Source organism: Calliphora vicina, chromosome 4, assembly GCF_958450345.1.
Source record: "Calliphora vicina chromosome 4, idCalVici1.1, whole genome shotgun sequence".
Taxonomy (NCBI): Eukaryota; Metazoa; Arthropoda; class Insecta; order Diptera; family Calliphoridae; genus Calliphora; species Calliphora vicina.
The window spans coordinates 34,850,685-34,871,027 of NC_088783.1; the positions used below are offsets into that span (position 1 = coordinate 34,850,685).

General features: G+C 29.9%; 1 protein-coding gene across 12 annotated transcripts in view; it reads left to right on the forward strand.

Moving 5' to 3' along the window:
* The window catches only part of OtopLa (Otopetrin-like a), a 108,847-nt gene extending 92,101 nt beyond the window's left edge, over positions 1 to 16,746 (forward strand). For 3 of the 12 annotated variants that reach the window (XM_065506865.1, XM_065506869.1, XM_065506872.1), the window contains 7 exons: positions 308 to 364; positions 6,680 to 6,791; positions 6,858 to 7,018; positions 9,761 to 9,778; positions 10,187 to 11,634; positions 11,695 to 12,055; positions 16,191 to 16,746. In XM_065506865.1, coding sequence (XP_065362937.1) covers positions 308 to 364; positions 6,680 to 6,791; positions 6,858 to 7,018; positions 9,761 to 9,778; positions 10,187 to 11,634; positions 11,695 to 12,055; positions 16,191 to 16,331 — 2,298 coding nt within the window. In that variant the 3' untranslated portion in view covers positions 16,332 to 16,746. Of the gene's footprint in view, positions 1 to 307; positions 365 to 6,679; positions 6,792 to 6,857; positions 7,019 to 9,760; positions 9,779 to 10,186; positions 11,635 to 11,694; positions 12,071 to 16,190 lie in introns of those variants that run through there. The other 9 variants (XM_065506871.1, XM_065506873.1, XM_065506875.1 and 6 more) reach the window with 7 other exon arrangements.
* The last annotated feature ends 3,597 nt before the right edge of the window (positions 16,747 to 20,343 follow it).

Consider the following 20,343-nt stretch of genomic DNA (forward strand, 5'->3'; position numbering starts at 1 on the left):
CTTTTCTCAAATGTGTTTGTGTAACCATGTGTGTGTGTGCGCATAAATCTGTGTAAAATTCTCATTTAACATGGTCATAAAAATAACTCGGTATAAATATTTGAACTCGGTCTTATTGTGTATTAAATCATGGCATTTGAAAACGCACACAAAATCCTATAAAAAACAATCATAAATTTTTTGTTTAACATCATATGATTTTGCATTTATAATGAAAACACACACATATTCGCTCACACACATAATAAAACAAAATTTTGAATATTTTGTACAAAATTGAAATTTTGTTTTACCTTACAAAATCCAGGAACGGTATCCAATTAAGAAACGTGATTTGGTACGACATTCTTTAATACCAACCCAGGTATGATTCTTAATTATTTTATGTTCTAATTTGTTTTTTTTTTTTTGAGTTTCTAACCTTTACTAAAACCAACAACTAATGCGCAAATGCTTTTTAAACTAATATATTATTTCGCAAAATTTATATAATAAATTATTTAATAATAAACATATTATTATGGGTTAAAAGTTAAACATATGTCATGAGATTTCGAAGTAAGAGTATTCTGGACGTAAGAGTATTCTGTAATCCACTATTTTCACATTAAATCGGGATCGCAAAAAACAAATACCGGGTTTTTACAGTAACTACAAAATATACCCAGCAAAAACTTTCATTACAAAGTAATGAGTTAAAATGGTAATATCCTGGCACTTCACTACCGATGCAATAGCATTTTAACATTACTCAGCTGCTGTGAGATCATTGATAGCTAGATCTCACAGAAGCTGTAGTCAGTAAAAACAGAATCTGCAATAAGCTGAAAATTAATCGATCACTTTTAAGTAATGCATAATGTATGTTTTTGCTGGGTAGATCTCTGAATTGTTTTAAAAGTGGTTTATATCTCGGCAATTCGGCTTCTTTTTAAAAACATGCAAATACTCTGGAATATATTTCTGATATTTTTTAGCGAGTCAATACATTGGAAACAATAAAATCTAAAATTTGCACCTAATATAGTGCTACTAAAAGCTATAGACAAATTTAAACAGGAATACAAATTTTCAAGATTTCTTTATATTTTGATTGTCCACGTTCAAGAACGCGACATTCGTCTTTGGAGTTAATAAATGAAGAAATCTTAACGATTTATTATTTAACATTTTTGAACGTCTGTTCCAAAAAATAAAGAAATCTTAAAGAATTGTTTTCAAGTTTCCATTTTTCGATAGCATATGGGTTGTGTAGTATGGTTTCAAAATCAGGACAAACATATATAACGCGTTTTCGATTGCATGCACAAACCTGCGACTTATTTTTTAAAATGTTTTTTTTTTGATAGTTCTCATGTTGAAATATGATATGATTTATCACGCGACATTTAAAAGTAATATGTTTCCATCACGAAAGTAAAAATAATTTCAACAAAAGCTTCGCTTTTAAAATTTATTTATTCAATATCGAGTTATTGTACCATTTATATAGTGCTTCAATAACATTAACTCAGCCCGGTCACTAGTAATGCTTTATGTGCTTAAATTTTTAATTTCCATTAGCATAATATTTCATTCTATCGAGTACCTTTTTCTGCCTTCTAAGACAGTTTTCCCATTTTCTTTGTGGCAAATTTCGATAGATCTTTACTTAGCCTTGCCGCTGTTTTATAGCACTATTCTTAATATTTTAGCTAATCTCTTTTATTCCCAAGTACCGCATTGCAAAATAGTTTCTTCCCTTCTTCTTTGGGCACCCACTTTACCCATCTAGTTATGCATGGTTTGAAAAGAGATACACTTCCGATAGCGAACGCGACACACTTTAAACATTTATAGCCTTGGTTAAAAAGTTCGATCTTTTTTATTCCCAAGTACCGCATTTTTGCTTACCTTCTTCTTTGGGTACACGTTTTACCCATATAAAATAATAAAAACATTTGGTTTGAAAAGAGTTACAATTCCGGTAGCGAATGCGACACACTTTAAGGATTTATAGCCATGCTTAGAAATACCGAGAACGGTAACAACATGAACGCGACATTATAAAATGAAGAAAATCGAAAAATGTGGAGTTAATCTTTTTTTATTGCCAAGAACCGGATTTTTTTTCTCTTCATCTTTCTACACTTCCGATAGCGAACGCAATGATTTGGCTTCTCTAAATTTGTTGATAGAAATATTTCATAGTATTAAAAGTAGCTAAGTACTAAAAAAATATAATTTCAAGTGACAGGCCAATTTTCAATATACTCGTAACAACAAAGATTAGTTTTAAATCCTTTATCATATACAAGACATTGTTTTTTTTATCCAAAATTAATATAGCAGAAATCATATTAAAAAAAAAAAAATTTAAAAACAAAAAAAAAATTTTTTAAAAATAAAAAAAAAATTATAAAATTTAAAAAACAACTGGAAAAAAGATTTAAATTTTGTTTACCTCAAAATATTTAAAATTTTTATTTTAAAGTATAATTTGGTGAAGGGTATATAAGATTCGGCACAGCCGAATATAGCTCTCTTACTTGTTTTTTGATTTCACGAGTGAGACTTGTCTCGGATAGTGTTAGAAATATTAATGTAATGTATTCAGAAGACTACTGGTCAAAAGTACCAGTATTTTAAAAAAATTTCATGGAATCATTAATTTATATATTTTTATATAACAAATTTTAGTATTTTTATGAAAATCTTAAAAAATTGTTCATTATTAGAGATTTTGTCCATAAAATCAATATTTTATATCACATTTTATTTCTACTAGAAATAATGTTTTTACATATCTGTCATACTCTAGAATATTTCTGTGGTTAAACAAATCCACTAGTAACATTTGATCAAATTTCTGTCAGTTTTTTTTTATTTTTATTGTTGTATCATTTATGGTTACAAACTTTTCTGTCACATTTTGTTGATGTTGTCTCTTCTACTTTAACAAAAGCAAATAACCTTACATTATACTAACCTCAAAATATGAATACGTCTTTTATTACGACAAATACAGCTGCTTATTACAGTCAATTGTAGTTATAACGAACATCGTTATTACGAACTTATTTTAAAGTCACAACGTTTTCATACAAAAAACATGAGCTATAATGAATCTTTGATATAAACAAATTCACCTTATATGGTCCTACGCATACAATTTTATAATATAACTATCTCCAAAAAATAGCTAGTAAACCAAAATCAAATGTGCATATTTAACTACGTTTATGAGGAACTACTTATTAGACTTGGATAGATCATGAACGAACTAGTTCAATTGAACGATTCAGTTATTTTCCCTAAATGAACTAGTTCAAATCATTTGCTCACTTAGTTCAATTTGAACAATGAACTAAAATGGAAATGGTCTACTATTTATTTTTACTGGTCTTTACAGAAATTCGATATAACCTAGTTTCATTATATCTACTCACTCGTACAACTAATACCGCTAACATAGATTCATTCAGCTTTTTTTATGTATATTAAATTTAAATATTGCAGAAAATTCAATTGAATTGAATGTATTTTTTGGTTTGTTTGTTCTGTATGGTAAACTAAATTTAACAAATTAAATGGCTCATATTTCTTTTAAATGAAATTTAATATTCTATAATTTTCTGCTGCAATTCTTATTAATATTTTTATTATATTTTTTTAATTCATTGTTACTTAATATCGTCTTTGTGCGAACACTCATTGCACATGATGGCGATGATGATGATGGTGACGATGATGATGAGTGTATTATTCGGTTTTTAAAATAGATATTTGCTTTTTTTATTATTGTCCACAAGTGGCATGTTGCATTTGAAATTCTCTCAACCTCAATATGAACCAAATAAAGCCACAAATATAACTAGTACTATGTATTTTGTTTTTCAATAGATATTTCTGTATGTAAGTATTTTACGTAAGCCTAGTGTGCCTATTACTTTTTCTATTTAGTATGTTTTATGAGTGCCAATGGTGGCGCTGGTGATGATAAAGAGGATGATGATGAGGTTGAGGTTGCTGTAGCCAGCGGTGGCGGTGGTGGTGGCGATGATGGGTGGCTGTGCCTTATAAACACTTTATTATTATCAACATCTCGTCATCGTCATCATCATGATAATAAACATCTCATAATTGTTGTACTCTTGTGCTAAAAAGCCATTTATAGCTCACAGATACATACTGCAACTGCTTTGTGTATAAAATGTTTTGTATTAATTATTTTATGATTTAACAACAAATTTGCCATAATTGTGTCATTACATGCTCAAACACTAAAAATGTGTTTTATGTCCATTTGTCTGTTTATATTGTATTTGTGTTTAATTTAAAATTTTCTACAAACAATTTTTATTGGAAAATTTATTTGGTTTTACTACTACTAACACCAGACTAGACATAGTTTTTTTTTGCTATATTATGTATTAAATTACTTTTACTTCTCATGGTATTTTTGGGTAATATTTCCGGCATAAATAATTTAAATAAATTAATTAATTCTTAATGTGGATCAGTGGGATCAATTTATTTGAAGTTTTTTGATCTAGAATCACAAATTACCATACGAATACGAAATATAGTAAAAATACCATAATATGGACATTTCCGCAGAAAGTTCCACTGAGTCTGAATATTATTTGTTTCTAGATAGATAGGTATTACTAGAAAATATCTAAATTTCACATTGATAGATTGATGTACCAAATTTTGGCACTAGCACCATGTGATAGCAATTTTCTGGAAAATTAAAAGTTGCCAAAGGGCTTAGTTAAATATTCTAATCAATAAATAATAAATACGAAGCTTTTGTTCAAATTACTTGAACTAAACTTTATTAAAAACATAACTGGGAATTTTGTCGCGTTATAAATAACGCATGCTTAATCCTGCCAAAGCTTGTAAAGAAACAAATGCAATCACTTCAACATAACAACTATCAACAGAAAGCCACAATATTTTATTTCAGTTTTAAATCATAATTAAAATTCTCAGATTTTTTAAATTTTCCAGATGCAGTCAAACACGAGTTCTAGTATTTGTCGCGTTTTTGAAACAATTTTTATTGCAATTAATTGGAAATAACACAACAACAAAATATACATTCTGCACTAAACAAAGTGCAACTAAAATTAATTGAAAAATTTAAGATTCTTTTTATTTTTTTTCATTTGAATGACATACGAATGTCGCGTTCTTGACCATGGAAGTAGTTATATTTGTCGTACAAATTAACTAAGGGGTTCAAACTAATATTTTTAAAGGAGGCAATAATTATATAAGATTAGGAATAAATATATGAGATTTTCATTCCGTTTGTAATTTCTACATTTTTAATTTGCGATACCACATATTCTATTTCAGTCGGACCTACAATGGGTGAAAATCGGGAAAAATATTTTTTTAACCGAATTTTTTTCCCACAACAAAATTTGTTTGTCATAAAATACACTAATAAATAACAGAAATTAAATTTTTTTTTTTAAATTTTGAAATAAAAATTAAAAAAAAAAATTTTAAATAATAAAATTTTTTTTTAAATTTAGTTTACCTAAAAATATTTAAAATTTTTACTTTTAAAGTGTGTTTTTTCGTAAAAGATATATAGTAATTGCATAAAGATAGCCTTACGAATTCAAAAAATTTTAATTTTGAATAAAAATTGAATATAAACCGGCTTTTTTGAAGACAAAAACCGATACCGTTGAACCGGTTTTTTCAAAAACACACTTTTCGGTTAATTTTTAAAATTTGCCGGTTTTTTGGACACTCTACTTAGATCCGAGAGGTTAAATTTTCAATGACTTTGTCTCATAGATCCGGCTGTAAATATTGAGCGACGTTTGAGAGTATCGGTCGATTGCGACTTATTTATATAGATCTGTGACTTCAGAGAACACCACAAGTAAAAGTCTAACGGATTGAAATCGCGTACGATCTTGGTGACCAATTCACGTTACCTCCGCATGAGATAACCATATCCTTAAATCTCCCACGCAGTGTCTATTGTGGTGTGTGCTATGTGGCACGTAATGCAGTTCTGCTGGAACCATATGTCGCCCAAAATCTACATCGTTCAATTTGTAACAAAAGAAATCGATTGTCATTGATGTAGCGCTCACCGTTGACGATAATGGCCTCACCAGAAGTGCGTACCAATGCTGTCGTCGGCCAAAAATCCGCAGCATACACGATATTGTTAAATCGAGTGTTATATAAATGGGGAAGGGTCTTCAAAATATGGTGGAAAAGTTACAAAATCTTGTCTCAAAATCTCGTTTCCAAATTTTATTGATCACATTTCATACTGTACTTATTTTAGCTTTTCAGCAAAATGTTAAGATTTTAAATATTAACATTTTAAAATAATAGATCGAAAACTTTAAATAAATAATTCTAGTTGAAAAATATTTAAAATAACTACTAAAAATCACAGGTGATGGTTGCACTAATTCATATTAACCCCCAATTATTACTAATTTATCTAAAGGTAAAACTGCCTGATCAACAAGCAGATCAACAAATACTCACACACAATGCTACATTAATAAACAAACAACATTACTAAATATTTCATTAACATTTTTTCCCCACAACTCAAACCAAACATCAAGCTTAAGAAGATCATACAAAAATATTAAAATTCTACAAAAATCTATTTCTTTTATAAAAAAAAATCTTTAAAAAAAAACAGGACTCTCAAGTGGAAGCTGAAGTAGCCGTTACACCAAAAAATGTACGCAAACGTAAAACTACTCACAGTGATCTGACTCACGGCAGTTTCTTTTTGCGGGTAGGAGCCATTGGTAAGTGTTTTGAAAATATGTTTTGTTTAACGAATATTTGTTTAACGAATCTTATTTGCTTTAAAGCTTTTGGTTTGGGTGCCATGATTTATATTGGTTTGGAGTTTGGTTCATTCTTTGAAATACCCTTCGATTCGCCATGTCATCACATCTTGATTGGTGTCAATCCTTTGTTGCAAATGATTTTCACCTTTATGCAAATGTATTTCATCTTTATGAATGCCAGAGTAAGTTAATGTTTGTTTTACCTTAATTTTAGTGATTTTTATACATAAGTTTTATAGATTTTATTAGTTGATTTTGTTTCACTTAATTTTAAGTTTAGATTTAAGTTAATTTTTTAAGTCAAAGCCATTTGGGTGTAGAATATAGTTTTAAACATACACAGAAAAAAAAACAAAAGAATGCATTCGTTGTGGAAACACTATTCAGTCTACTGGAGTCAAACATCAAAACTCAGAGATTGTTAATTGACATATCCATGGAGATTTACGAACTTGAAAAGAGTTTAAAATTATTATAAACTTATTTCAAAAGAGTGTGTTGCATTGTTCAAATTGGTTGGTTAATTGAAAATAAATCGAATTGGACACATTTAAGGTCCTGCTGGCCAATAGTGTGTGACTCAATCCTTCAATATTGGATATCATAAATGCAATTATTCTAGGATTTTTCGAACGCGGTTTCTGTTTTTAATAAGTTGTCATTTCGAAGGGTACATATCTGTCATTAATTTTCACTTAGTTATTGACAACTATAGTGTAAACAAGAATTTTTTTTGCTTCGAACATGTGAAATTGTGTACCAACAAAGCATCACAAAAAAGTGACGTTGAAGAACACCGATACAACAATACATTCACCATAAGCTCACCAAAGTTTTAAGACCAAGAATTTAAAAACTTTTCCGAACAGCAGGATTCATCCAAAAGCAGATAAATTGGGTTTACGAATTGAAGCTGAGAGAAATCATTTGAACGCTATAACAGACAGTCATGAAAAATGGTTCCATTACGATAACCCGAAGCGTAAGAGATCGTATGTGCAGTCCGGCCAACCAACCGAATCGACAACAAAGCCAAATATCCATGGTGAAAAGGTAATGCTCAGTATTTGGTGGGAGCAAAAGAGTCATATCTATTATGAGCTGCTGAAATCAGACCACACCATCACAAGGAACCTGCACTGAATGCAACTGATTCGTTTAAAGCTAGCATTGGACAAAAAATGCCCAGAACATGTGACCAGACATAAAACCGTAATATTCCATCATTACAACGCTCGGCCACATGTTACAATATCTGTTAAAATGTTTTGCCTCACCTGCTTTATACTCCAGACGGAGCTCCGTTCGATTACTATTTGTTCGATGCAGAACGCTCTCTCTGGGATACACTTTACTTTGGAACAGAGTATACGACATTGGCTTGATTCGTTCTACGCCGCAAAATATGAGCAGTTCTTTTGGATCGGAATCCATATGCTGTCAGAAAGATGGTAAAAGGTCTAAAAATTTAAAAATATTTTGCATTTTTAAGTTATAGGGTGAGCAACTGATTATGAGTTTTACGAACTTCGTTGACATTCGCTTTGTTTACTGGACAATAACTGATTATGTACGCCCCCAGTCGGATATGACCTCCCACCACTGATCTAAGTAGACCTCGAATTTGACCGAAAAAAACATATTTTCTGACGAGGAATATTGTACTCTCATCGACTAGGTTAACGTACAAAGATCGTTAACAGGTGATTACCGAGAGACCAATGAATGAGTAGAAAGTGACTGTATTTTGTTGGTTTTTAGTGCTTTTTTTAGGTTTTTTTTCATTGACAATATTGGTTGGCAAATGATACATCAGTGCCAGGATTATCGAGTAAATTGGGCTGAAATTCAAGATGTAAACTCAGATCTTTGGGTTCAGCACACCATTTATTTAGAAGCCTTTAATCCTTCATTAATTTCATTGAGTAGTAAGTTCGTTAATCTTCTTAACTTCTGCAAAGGCGAAAATGACTAGTAATTACGAAGTGGATCGAAAAATCCGAGAATTATTCCGTTTATGAGATCCAATATTGAAGGAATGAGTCACACACTCTTGCCTAAAAGGAACGTAATTGTTGTCCACTAGCAATCTAGCGCATTTGATTCATTTCGACTTATTTTCAATAAACCAACAAATTTGTTCAAGTGCAAACAACCTCCTTTCATTCCACGGAGAAATGATACGAAAAAAAACATATACATAATTCAAAAAGATAACTGAATTTGAGAAAAGACTTTGGTAACTTTTAGCTCGTAAGATAATTTTAATGATCTATGATTGGAAAGATCGTAGCAAACATTCAAGGATTTTTGTGACATTATAAACAGAAGAGTTCCAACATTTCAAAATGGCTTACCAATTAATTTATCCAATAGAGTCAAATATGTAAATAACCCTCAAAAATTAAAAATTTCATAATAATGACAGCAATATGTTCCAAATAAAAACTAAGCCATAACAGTGATCATAAAAAACTGTCTCAATGAATGCATTATTTTAAAAATATTTTTAAGAAATGAACAAGAAGAAAAAATCTATACTTTATAAAACAATTGGTACATCACGATTACAAAGCTTAGCAAATCATCATCATCATTTTCACATATTTCTTTTAGTTTTATTTTCAAACATCTAAAACAAACACTATAATTGGCGAAGCAAAAATACAAAAAAAAATATCACTCATATGCCATTCTTAAAGTTAATTTTATAATTTGAAAACTTTTAATTTCATTAACAACTCATTTAAGTTTTAAGCATTTCTCATAACAAAAACCAAAAAAACAATCAAATTATTTAATGCAATTATTTTAAAAGAAAAGTAAACTCATGTATATAAACCCTTTTCCCTCCTATTTGTCATTGAAAAAATCAAAAATAAAAAAAATAAATCATCATAAACAATCAAATCAATCAAATGCAGACTAGGCCACCATTCCAGGTATGATTTTAAAATCATCTTCTTAATTTTTTATTTCTGTCTAATTTCCTCCTTATTTCGGTTTGTAAAAAGCTTTTTATCATGGCATTTATAATTTTGTTAAAATATTTTCGTTTTTTGTTCCTAGAATTTAAGCAAATTTTTTTAGTTAATAAGTAAATAAAGTTAAAATAAATTTAAGAAGGACTTTGCCAGTTACTTAAGATAAACAGAAGTTAAGCTAACAAGACCAGTCAATATAATAATTGACAATAAATGATGTTGTGGTTAGTTTAACTTGTGCTTAATCTATGGTTAACAATTGTTCCTCAATCATCTGAATGGCTTTTTAAGTAAACAAATTATTATTCTCCCCCTTAACATGGTTGCACATTTTATATTCCATTTTTAACTTTGGTGTAATTTCAGTTGAATATTCATCGTTTCAAAGTTATAGCCCGTTTTGGCTTAATGCATGTAGTGGCCACTAACATATGCGTTTGGATACGCACCCTGGTCAAGGAGTCCTTGTTGGAAATCACTTTGTATCATCAGAAGCGCGATAACGATCCCAACGATTCGGCTATATCACAGTCAATACGTCAACATGCTTTGAGACATGCTGGCACTGTGTTGCGTACTCACAATGGACCAAATGAAGAATTTGAAGTATTGGATGGTGAAGACCTCTTACCGGTCAATGCTTATAAAACCGATAATGTTTTATCAAAGTTGGTACGCAAGACCGTGGACGGCATATCGAAAACTTTGGGGTATGGCTCGAACGAAGTGGCTGACTTGGCTGCCACCACCTTGAATACAATGACCACTACATCATCGACTACTAGCACCACAACTAGGGCTCCCTACACAACGCCTAGCTATCAATGGCAAAGTACTACTATGGCACGCAAGTTGAAGAAGTTTATCACGAGTACCACAGCTGCTACAATGGGTACCTCCTCTTCAACGACCACCACAACACCCGCCACTACGACCACCTCAAGCACTACAATGCCCTCAACCACACCGTTAACTACAACAACGACCACTGAATTACCTTACAACACCTATCAGAATTTATACTCCTCTGCCGCACCTTTGACGGGCGAAAGTCTGTTGTCATCCTCAACTGCCGCCGATACTACGTCTTCATTCGATAGTTCCAGTTTGGCCTCTAGCGTTGCAACATTTTTCAATAATCTCATTTCAAGCACCCCATCACCAACCACAATCACCACCACCACTGCCGCCACAACCACCACCACCATTGCCGCCAAAACCACAGAAAACTCATTAAATCTCATTAACAATCTCATGGAAAATAGTTTCCAAACCTATTCTGGCATCTCCCATCCCGAATCATCTAGTATCATGTCATTTGAAAATTATGAAAATTTAGATAACATTTATCCTGCCGCTCTCTCCTCCAACGTTGGCACCCTCAACTCCTCCGCCTGCGGACGCATAGATATTATGGGTACCATTGTTTATGACTCGGCTCCCTATCTGTATCCCTTTATCATTGAATATTCCCTCATTGGAGCTGTTGTCCTGTATGTGATGTGGAAACATATCGGTCGTTATCCCGGTCGCTTAAGTGATGACGATTTGGAACATCGTCTGGAGGTTATGTTATCGCGTAGAGCCGTCGCCATGGCTCAACAGGCTCGCTCAGGACGCGTGGATTGTGTTGGCTCATCCAAAGGTTTATTCTTTGGTCTATTGTTGTTGGTGGGTGCTATGATATCTTTGATACTCTTCTTCGTCTTGGTGCGTCATCAGCAGTTCTCTTTGTTGGCCATTTATTTGGCCGATGCCAGCCATTGTATACTTATGGTGTTTGCTATATTGGCCATTATAATAGGATTTATCAGGTAAGTTGTTTCTCCTTTATTAGAAAAGGCAGTCTTTAAATTTTTGTTCTTATATTACAGAGTCAAGAACTTGAAATTCCGCTGCGAGGAACAATCCAACCTCAATGACATTCTGTTGCGCATTTCTGCCTTTGGTCTCTTCACCTATTCCGTGTTCTCTGTTATTTCGGGCAGCTTAAAGGTTTTGGAAAGTGAACCCAGTCTCTTGGTGACCACCACCAGTGGTGTGGCTGTTTTCCAAGTCATTTTACAATTACTATTTATCGCCGATGTATCACGTCGCCGTGTCCATTTACCCGAACATGATCGCAGTAAGCCTGGTCGTCAAATTGTTACATTCTTGTTGATTTGCAATGTGGCCATGTTTGCCATCTACACATTTGAAGCTCAAAAAGTATTCGCCAATCCCGTAAGTAGATATGTACGTGAGCAATAATGATGAAGATATGATTTTCTTTAAATTAATTATGATTATTTTAATGTGTTTTGTTTTTTGAATGTATGTATGTGTCTGCTTAGTTAAGATCACGACTCACTATTATCAATTCAATTGGAGAAAAATCTATCAAAATTCTATTTATTAAGTGTGTTGTCGGTATCACACAAAAATAATTCACATACGATTTTTAAGAGATTCAAAAATAAAATTTTGTTGTGAGTCATGACCTTTTGTAGTAATTAGATTTTAATCATATCTTATATGAAATATGTTGTTTAACTATTTTCCTGCATCATTGCACAATCATTGATATTGTCATTGATTTATATGTTACCATTTTTATAAATTTTAAAAAACAATTAACACATTTTAGGTCATAAAAATGGAATATGTATTTTTGTATATTTAATGGAATACCATCCACCATAGCGTGGAGGGTGTTTGTAACGCCCAAAATTATTAGTCTAACACCCACCTTAAAGTATACCGATCGACTTAGAATCTGAGTCGATTAAACGAAAAATTTTTTTGCTCATTTACTTAGTGTAGGATGTTATATGGTCGGGCTTTACCGATCATACTATCTTACTTGTTTTATTGATCTAAAGCAATAATCAATTATATTTAAGAAGAATGGTCGAGTCAGAAAAATAATTGCCGAAACAAAGGGAGTTACACATTCCGATACGAGGAAGCTAATTTAATTTAATGAAAATCGAAAGAAATCAAATTTGTTTAAACCATTATAAGAAAGATATTAAAACACTTACCCCTGGATGTCAGTTGATAATCTGAAAGAGCAAGGAGAATTTATTAAAAATTTGGTCAATAAATTAAAAATAATATATGAAAAGATAAATTTAAGAAGACATATTAGGTATGTTCATTAACAAAAAACTATTACGAAATAATTTAAAAATAAAAAATCTTGTGGGATATTATGTGTTTTTACACAACAATGTTTCTGAAATGTTTGTCAAACGATCCAAAACAACCTGACAATCTTCAGTACATATCACTCGAAAAAAATTAAACCCTTAAGTTCAAAACATTTCGTACTTAAGTATGATTTTCTTCAGATCGTTTAAGAAATTCAAATATAAATATAAATATAAACGGTATGTGACTCAGAAAAATATCATATCACTTAACTAGGTTATATGTAATTGTTTAAAAATTAACCGTTTAAACCATAGACCGAAAATAACACGTCCACATAATCAAAATATGTACTCAAATTGTAATTTTTATTTTGTAATCAAAAATCATTCATTTTAAATTAAAAAAAAAAATACTTTATGGCAAAAGAACTAATTTTAAATTTATTTTTTTTTTTAATTGTGTATTATTTTCCATTTAAATTGTAAAATTAAAGAATTTTTTGGAAAAGTAAAATTTTTTAAAAATTTATGATTTAAATAAAAAAAATATTTTTTGTAAAATTGTAGATTTTTTTAAAAAAACATCAGTTGGTGTTTTGTAATATTTGTAATTTTTTTGGAAAATTCATAATTTTATTGACAATTGTCGATTTCTTGTGAAATTTAATATTTAAGCGTTGATTTGCATCAAATGAATTTTTTTCTTTTCAGTTTCTCTCAATCACTAACCTAAAATTGTCTCTTATAAATTATTCTCTCAAAAAACTTTTTTAAATGGTTAAGGTGCTAATTTATCATTGAAATTATTTCGATCTCTGATTTAAACATAATTATATTTTTAAGCAGACACCGAAAATAATACATCCGCTTTAATTTCAGTGGTAAATTGGCACCATTTACTATTTAAAAGAGTGATTTATAAGAGATCAGTTTAGGTTTTTGGTTCAGAGAAACAGAGAAGAAAAAATGCCAAATAATCAAGATGAGTTATTTATTATTTTTTTTTTCGAATTTGAAAAATAAATGGCAAACATTCATTTGATGGAAATCAACGCCTGAACATTTAATTAATAAATTATTATACATATTTAAAATTTCCAATTTCACAAAAAAATGGAAAAATTTAAAAAAATATACAATTTTAGAAGAAAAAATCTAAAAATGTTCAAAAAATTGCCAATTTCATAAAAAAATTAAAATTTTATTTCTACCTACACATCTGCACTGCAATATTTCATATTATTGGGTATTTCATATAATGCGGTTTTTTTAATTTTTAGCTTTTATTTTGAAACAGTTGTACAATATAAATTTATTCAAAGTATTGGTCATGGTTAGTTATGACCTTTTCCCATCTTTCTGGCAACATATGAATTCCGAGCCGAAAGAAATGCTCATCTTTTGAGGAGAAGAACGAATCAAGCCAATGTCGGATACTCTGTTCCAAAGTGAATCGTATCCCAGAGAGAGCGTTCTGCACGAATAGAAACAAATAGTATTCGGACGGGGCAAGGTCTGGACTAAAGGTGGATGAAGCAAAACTTCCCAGCCACTTCTTTCTAAATAGTTTTTAGCAAGTATTGTAAAATGTCCGAGTGTTGTCATGATGGAATATTAGTTTCATGCTTGGCCAAATATTATGGGCGTTTTTCGGTCAATGTTCGCTTCAAACAAATCAGTTGTGTTTGGTACAGGTTCTCTGTAATTGTCTGGCCAGATTCATAGTAGATAGAGCCCTTTTGCTCCCACTAAACACAGATAATTACCATAGCTCCATGGATATTTGAATTTGGTGTCAATTCGGGTGGTTTGCCGGTCTTCACATATGATCTCTTATGCTTCGGGTTATCATTGCAAGTAATGATTCGATGCAAAAATGATTTTCAAGCATGCAGCATTTCAGACATATAAAATCGTATCTCGTCTTCAATTCGTATGATACCCAATAGCCCTGCTTTTGTACACAGAGAAAACAGATTCGTGATAGCAACCGAATTTGTTTCCAATCGAATGATTCTGTATTAGTGACCGAATTTTATAGTTGTGGATACAGTATTTTGGAGGGGGTAACTAAAGTTTGGTTGCCTCAACTGAAATTCTTATTTATCAACTGACTTTCTGTTATTAGAACTGAAAAATTCTATGTGTGCAACCGAATCATTCGATTGGCAACAAATTCGGTTGCTATCACGAATCTGTTTTCTCTGTGTATGAATCCTGTTGCTGCAAACGTGAGTAGCTCTCAATGATTTTGCAAACTCTTGTTGATTTTGAAAACAATCTTCATGGAGTAATACCTCCAATTCTAGCTCTTCAAACTTTTTTGGCTGGCCTGTGCGATTTTTGTCTATCGTGTCAAAATCACCACTTCTCTGACGCACAAACCGCACTTCTTGCACGTTGAAAACGATGAATTCAGTGAACAATCCGTGTTCTTCAGAACTAAAGCAAAACTTCGCGCATATGACGCGTTGTTGCTAAAAATTCTACATTTTCGATGCAAAAAAAAAACTTTGTTTACACAATGTTCAATGACAGATATGTACCCTTCAAAATTATATAAACCGCGTTCAAAAACTGCATTTTTAAGTCATACACCCAATAATTTTTTTAATGTTTCAGATATTTCTAATTATATTTCAGAATATTCCTATTCAGAATTTCCCAATTGTATTTCAGAAGTTTCCATTTGTATTTCAGAATTTTAAATTTATACTTAGTATTGATATTAGAATTTTCTGAAATACCATTGGAAATTTATAATATACAATTAGAAAATTCTGAAATACAATTGGACATTTTTGAAATACAAATCGAAGTTTCTTCTGAAATATAATTGGAAATGGTGTAGAATTCGATCAATACTACTTACTAAGAAATCCTATTGTTTAGAAATCGATTAAATATTTAATAAATTTCCATGGATTGAAAGAAACTTTTTATCATTTCTCGGAAAAGTTCCTAGTAACACAGTTTAAACTGCCTTGAAATTATAAAATTATTTGAAAAATTTGGCCATTAAAGAGTGGAGTATATTATAAAAGTTCACATAAAACATAATAACATTGTAAAATAAAATCATAAACATTTCAAATATTTCTATTTATATCATATCTTCATTCATAAATTATTGCTTATACATCATATGAATGTATGCCCTATTTTAAATCCATTCTTAAACCAAATTATTCTATATAACTCATATAATTAAACACAAATTTCTGTCCACCCTATAGGTTCAATTGGATTTCTATGGTTTCGTACCATGGGCCATCATACAACGTGTTACACTGCCTCTCTGCATTTTCCATCGTTTCCACAGTGCTGTAACACTAGCCGAAATCTGGAAGACCACCTACAAAGCACGTTTGGAGTAAATTCAATGCTAAACTCAGCCGGCACGGAAACTCAACCACATTCAATTAAACTTAAGAAATTGGTGAAAATTGAAACAACAACAACAAAGAAAAAATTATCTTGACAGTTTTTTTTATAATTTTTTTGAAAAAAAACAAAATATTAATTATAAAAATAAAGAAGAAAAGAAATTAAAATGTTAGTGAATCATAAAGGAAAACAAACTCAATGCATATTTAAAATGATGATAAATATGAAACAAATACATTAAAATCCGCTAAATAATTTAGTTTAAAGAAAACAAAACAAAAAATAGTAATTTAAAAATGCCATATAATGCACCAAAATAGTAGACAGTACATTTTTAAGAACGAAAAACAAAATTAAAAATCAAGAATCTCAAAAACCAAATTATTGAAAAACAAAAAAAGAAAACCATCATCCTTAAGGACCATTCTATGGAGTTTAAAAAACAAATTAAATACCAAATAAATATTTAAACAAAAACCGAACAATTCATAATAATTCCGTAAATATTTAAATATAAAAAAAAACAAAATCAACAAAAACAAAACAAAAAAAAATCAAATATAAAACATTGTGTATTTATTAAAAATAATATTTTTTAAACCTAAGTTAATAATTAATTAAATATAATTATAAAAAATAAATAAAACATAAAATTTATATAACAAACAACATCAAACAACCAACAAACAACTTTTTGTAGTGTTAATCAATGAAAAAATATTTATATTTATTTAATAAATATTATTATTTTTCTTTCCTTTTTGTAAATTTTATATTTATATAAAGTTGTGTTATATAAGATGAATGATTACGAGTATAAAATTAAATGAAATATGAGACAAAACCAGAACTAAACAAAAAGTATCACATTTTTATGAAGTATTTCATTTGTCTTTGTCTTGAGTGTAATATTAAATTTAAAATTTGTTAAGCTAAGTCATTATTTGTAGTTTATAAATTTAACAAATCATTTTATCCATAACGAAAACAAAAACAAAATCAACAACAATAAACAAAAAAATTTCAAATAAAATACCAAAAAAAAGTACTTAAAAAAAAAACATTCATACCAAACAATTTTTTTATTTTCTCATTCATAAAACAATTTTAGTTTGAAAACGGTTATTTTTTTGCAACTACTTGTAATCAAACTATAAGACAGGGTTTAAAAGCAATAGAAATGGGGTTTTGCAAATATAGGGACGTGTGTTAATTATTAGGGGTATTCACTATGTTAGCTGTTTACATACATAATTTAAAATTTGAGCAGTTTTAAGATTATTTTTGCACAGATGTTGAAGAGCTTATTTTAGGTATTTAATTGAAAAAATAAAAACTGGGCGTTAAACTGAAAAGAAAATTATTGAATTTCTACAAAAACATACTGATACATATATATTTAAATTAGTATGAACGACTCGATTTTTTCAGCCATTTAAAAACAAAGACTCTACTTACCAGCAATTATTATTGGCGCTAAGTGATAACTACTTATTATTTGGCTGAAATACTAGTTATTTTTGTTAGCAATTTGAAAAAATTTATGCGTCTCGCTTACAAATGTAATTACATTCACCTCAAGAATATTTAGCTAAAAAAACAGACAAAAAAATGACCTTGTGTGGGAATCGAACCGACATGCTCGATTATTTTTGTGTTTGAAAGTCTAGCTGTTTACACAACGATTTTAAATTAAACATATAAATTAATATAATATGAACCCAAAGTTAATGGCTTTGACTGGTGTTGAACCACTAACGTCTCGTTTTTCAGTCAAACACACTATAAAGCTGTATAAAAATAAGTAACTATTCTACTAAGTAAAGTAATGTGCTGTGTGAGCACTCATTACAAAATAATGTATATGGTAACTAGTTGCCATTACCAAAATTCACAAAATTGTTCTGGATAGCTTTACTACTTTAGCATTTTTTCTAAATGTTAATTAAACCAATATTTTTATATATGTAGGTAAAATAAGTTTTACACACATCTTTATATTTAAATATCTATAACTGAAACACATAATTTTTGTTCTCAATTATAGTTTGAAGAAACTCAAATTCAGTAAAACCCATTTTTTGGTTAGATATCTATTTTATCTTTTCGGAAACAGGGTTTTATAATCTATCACTATAATTAAAACTCATGAAACGGTTTAATATATTTAAAAATCGTAAAAACCAGATGTCCTTCTAATTAAAGGATTTTTAATCAGTACAAAAAAAATCTGAGAGACGATCTGGTTTTATTTTGTGTTATATTAATGTATTTTCATGATATCTCTTCGATTTGATCAGTCAGTGCAAGATCATTTCCAGTTTTGGTGTAATTAAAATAAAATCGAACATAACTATCTTCAAAACTTGCATAACATATTTGAGAGTCGTATTTTTCGTGTGTTGTAGTGGTATATATATTTTTGTATCTTTTCCAAAAATATGTATTTTCATATTTTATTTGTATCTTCGTTTTTACATTATCCTGGTGATGCCTTAATTTTTGGATCAGTCGTAATTTTGTAGATTCAATATTGTATTTGTGTTGTCTATTGTCGTGATTTATGCATAGACGCGAATAGTTTTAATATAGAAAGGAACAACAAATTTATATAAACTTTAATTTATTTCACTCCCCCAAATTGTTGAGCTGAATCCGTGCATATTTATGCCCTGTTAGAATGTTCAGAATTTATCTGGAATTACCAAAAAACTAACAGTTTCTGTTAAACTCGCAGAGTTTAAAAATAGAATTTAAAACTAGGTTTCCTTATTTAATTTAAAATTATTCACCTATCAATTAGGTTTTAGACAAATTAAGTTTTACGACATAGAATTGATTATTTCAATATTCAATCTGTCTGGTCAATTCGTTCAAAACCAACAAACATTCTTCATATTTGTAAATATTTTTGATGGCTTTTCTACTGGAAATAAATAGATTTTGGTGCCACTTTAAGGAAGCAATTTATAGTTGATGCTTTTATCCTTTTTTAGTAGACAATCTATATTTGAAGAATCGATAATTAATAACGCTTATTTATGTATATCAGCAGCATAAATTTATAAATCTTTAAAATTCGATTATTTTTATACCATTCACCATGAGTGCCAAGGGCATAGAATAAACGCATAGAACGGAAGGAGAGAATAAAATATTACTCTCTTATCACACATACGGGTGATACAAAAACAAAAAACATGCAATACATTCTCATGAATTAGGTTTCTGACAACAGACTTAAGTTTTTGGCTCTCAGTTACCTATCTAGTTGTTGTCTATGGCCAAGGGTATATACAAGTTTGTCATTCCGTTTGTTTTTGGATCATTATAGATCGACTCCGCTGATCTAGCCATGTCCGTATCTATGTTGTAATCAACTTTCCGTAGCCCCCATGTAACATTCATGATCCATACATCAACTATAGACCCGGTTCAATTGCTATTTAGAATTGAGATAATCGCCCTATATATGGCTGAGATATAAGGAAAACCACGGCAATCTCGATTTATTACCTATTTTTTATTTCTATCTGTCATTAATATAGTCAGTATGGCTATCTAATGATAGATATTTCAAAGACCTTGGTAGCGACGTACATATATAACGTAATAGCAAGCCGGACCTAAAATAGCTCCAAAAATCGGGAAAAATATTTTTTAACTCAATTTTTTTCACCCAAAAAATTTTTTTGACATAACATTTTTTAATTAAAAAAAAAATTTTAGAAAATAAAAAAAAAATTTCATATTTTTTTTTTTGTTTCCAAAAATGTGTCTACAGAAATCATTTTTGTTGGTGAAAAAAAGTTTTGTGAAAAATTTATTCTAATTATTAAGCGGTAAATATACGATACTAGTAAACTGGTGGAATCAGTGACATAGTTTGAACCTTTAATTTTCCACCAACGATCGTGTATGATTAGAGAAAATCTCCCAAAATATGTTTTGTTTCTAATTCGTAGTCGTAAGATGTTTACTGCTTGAGTACTTCTACCTTTA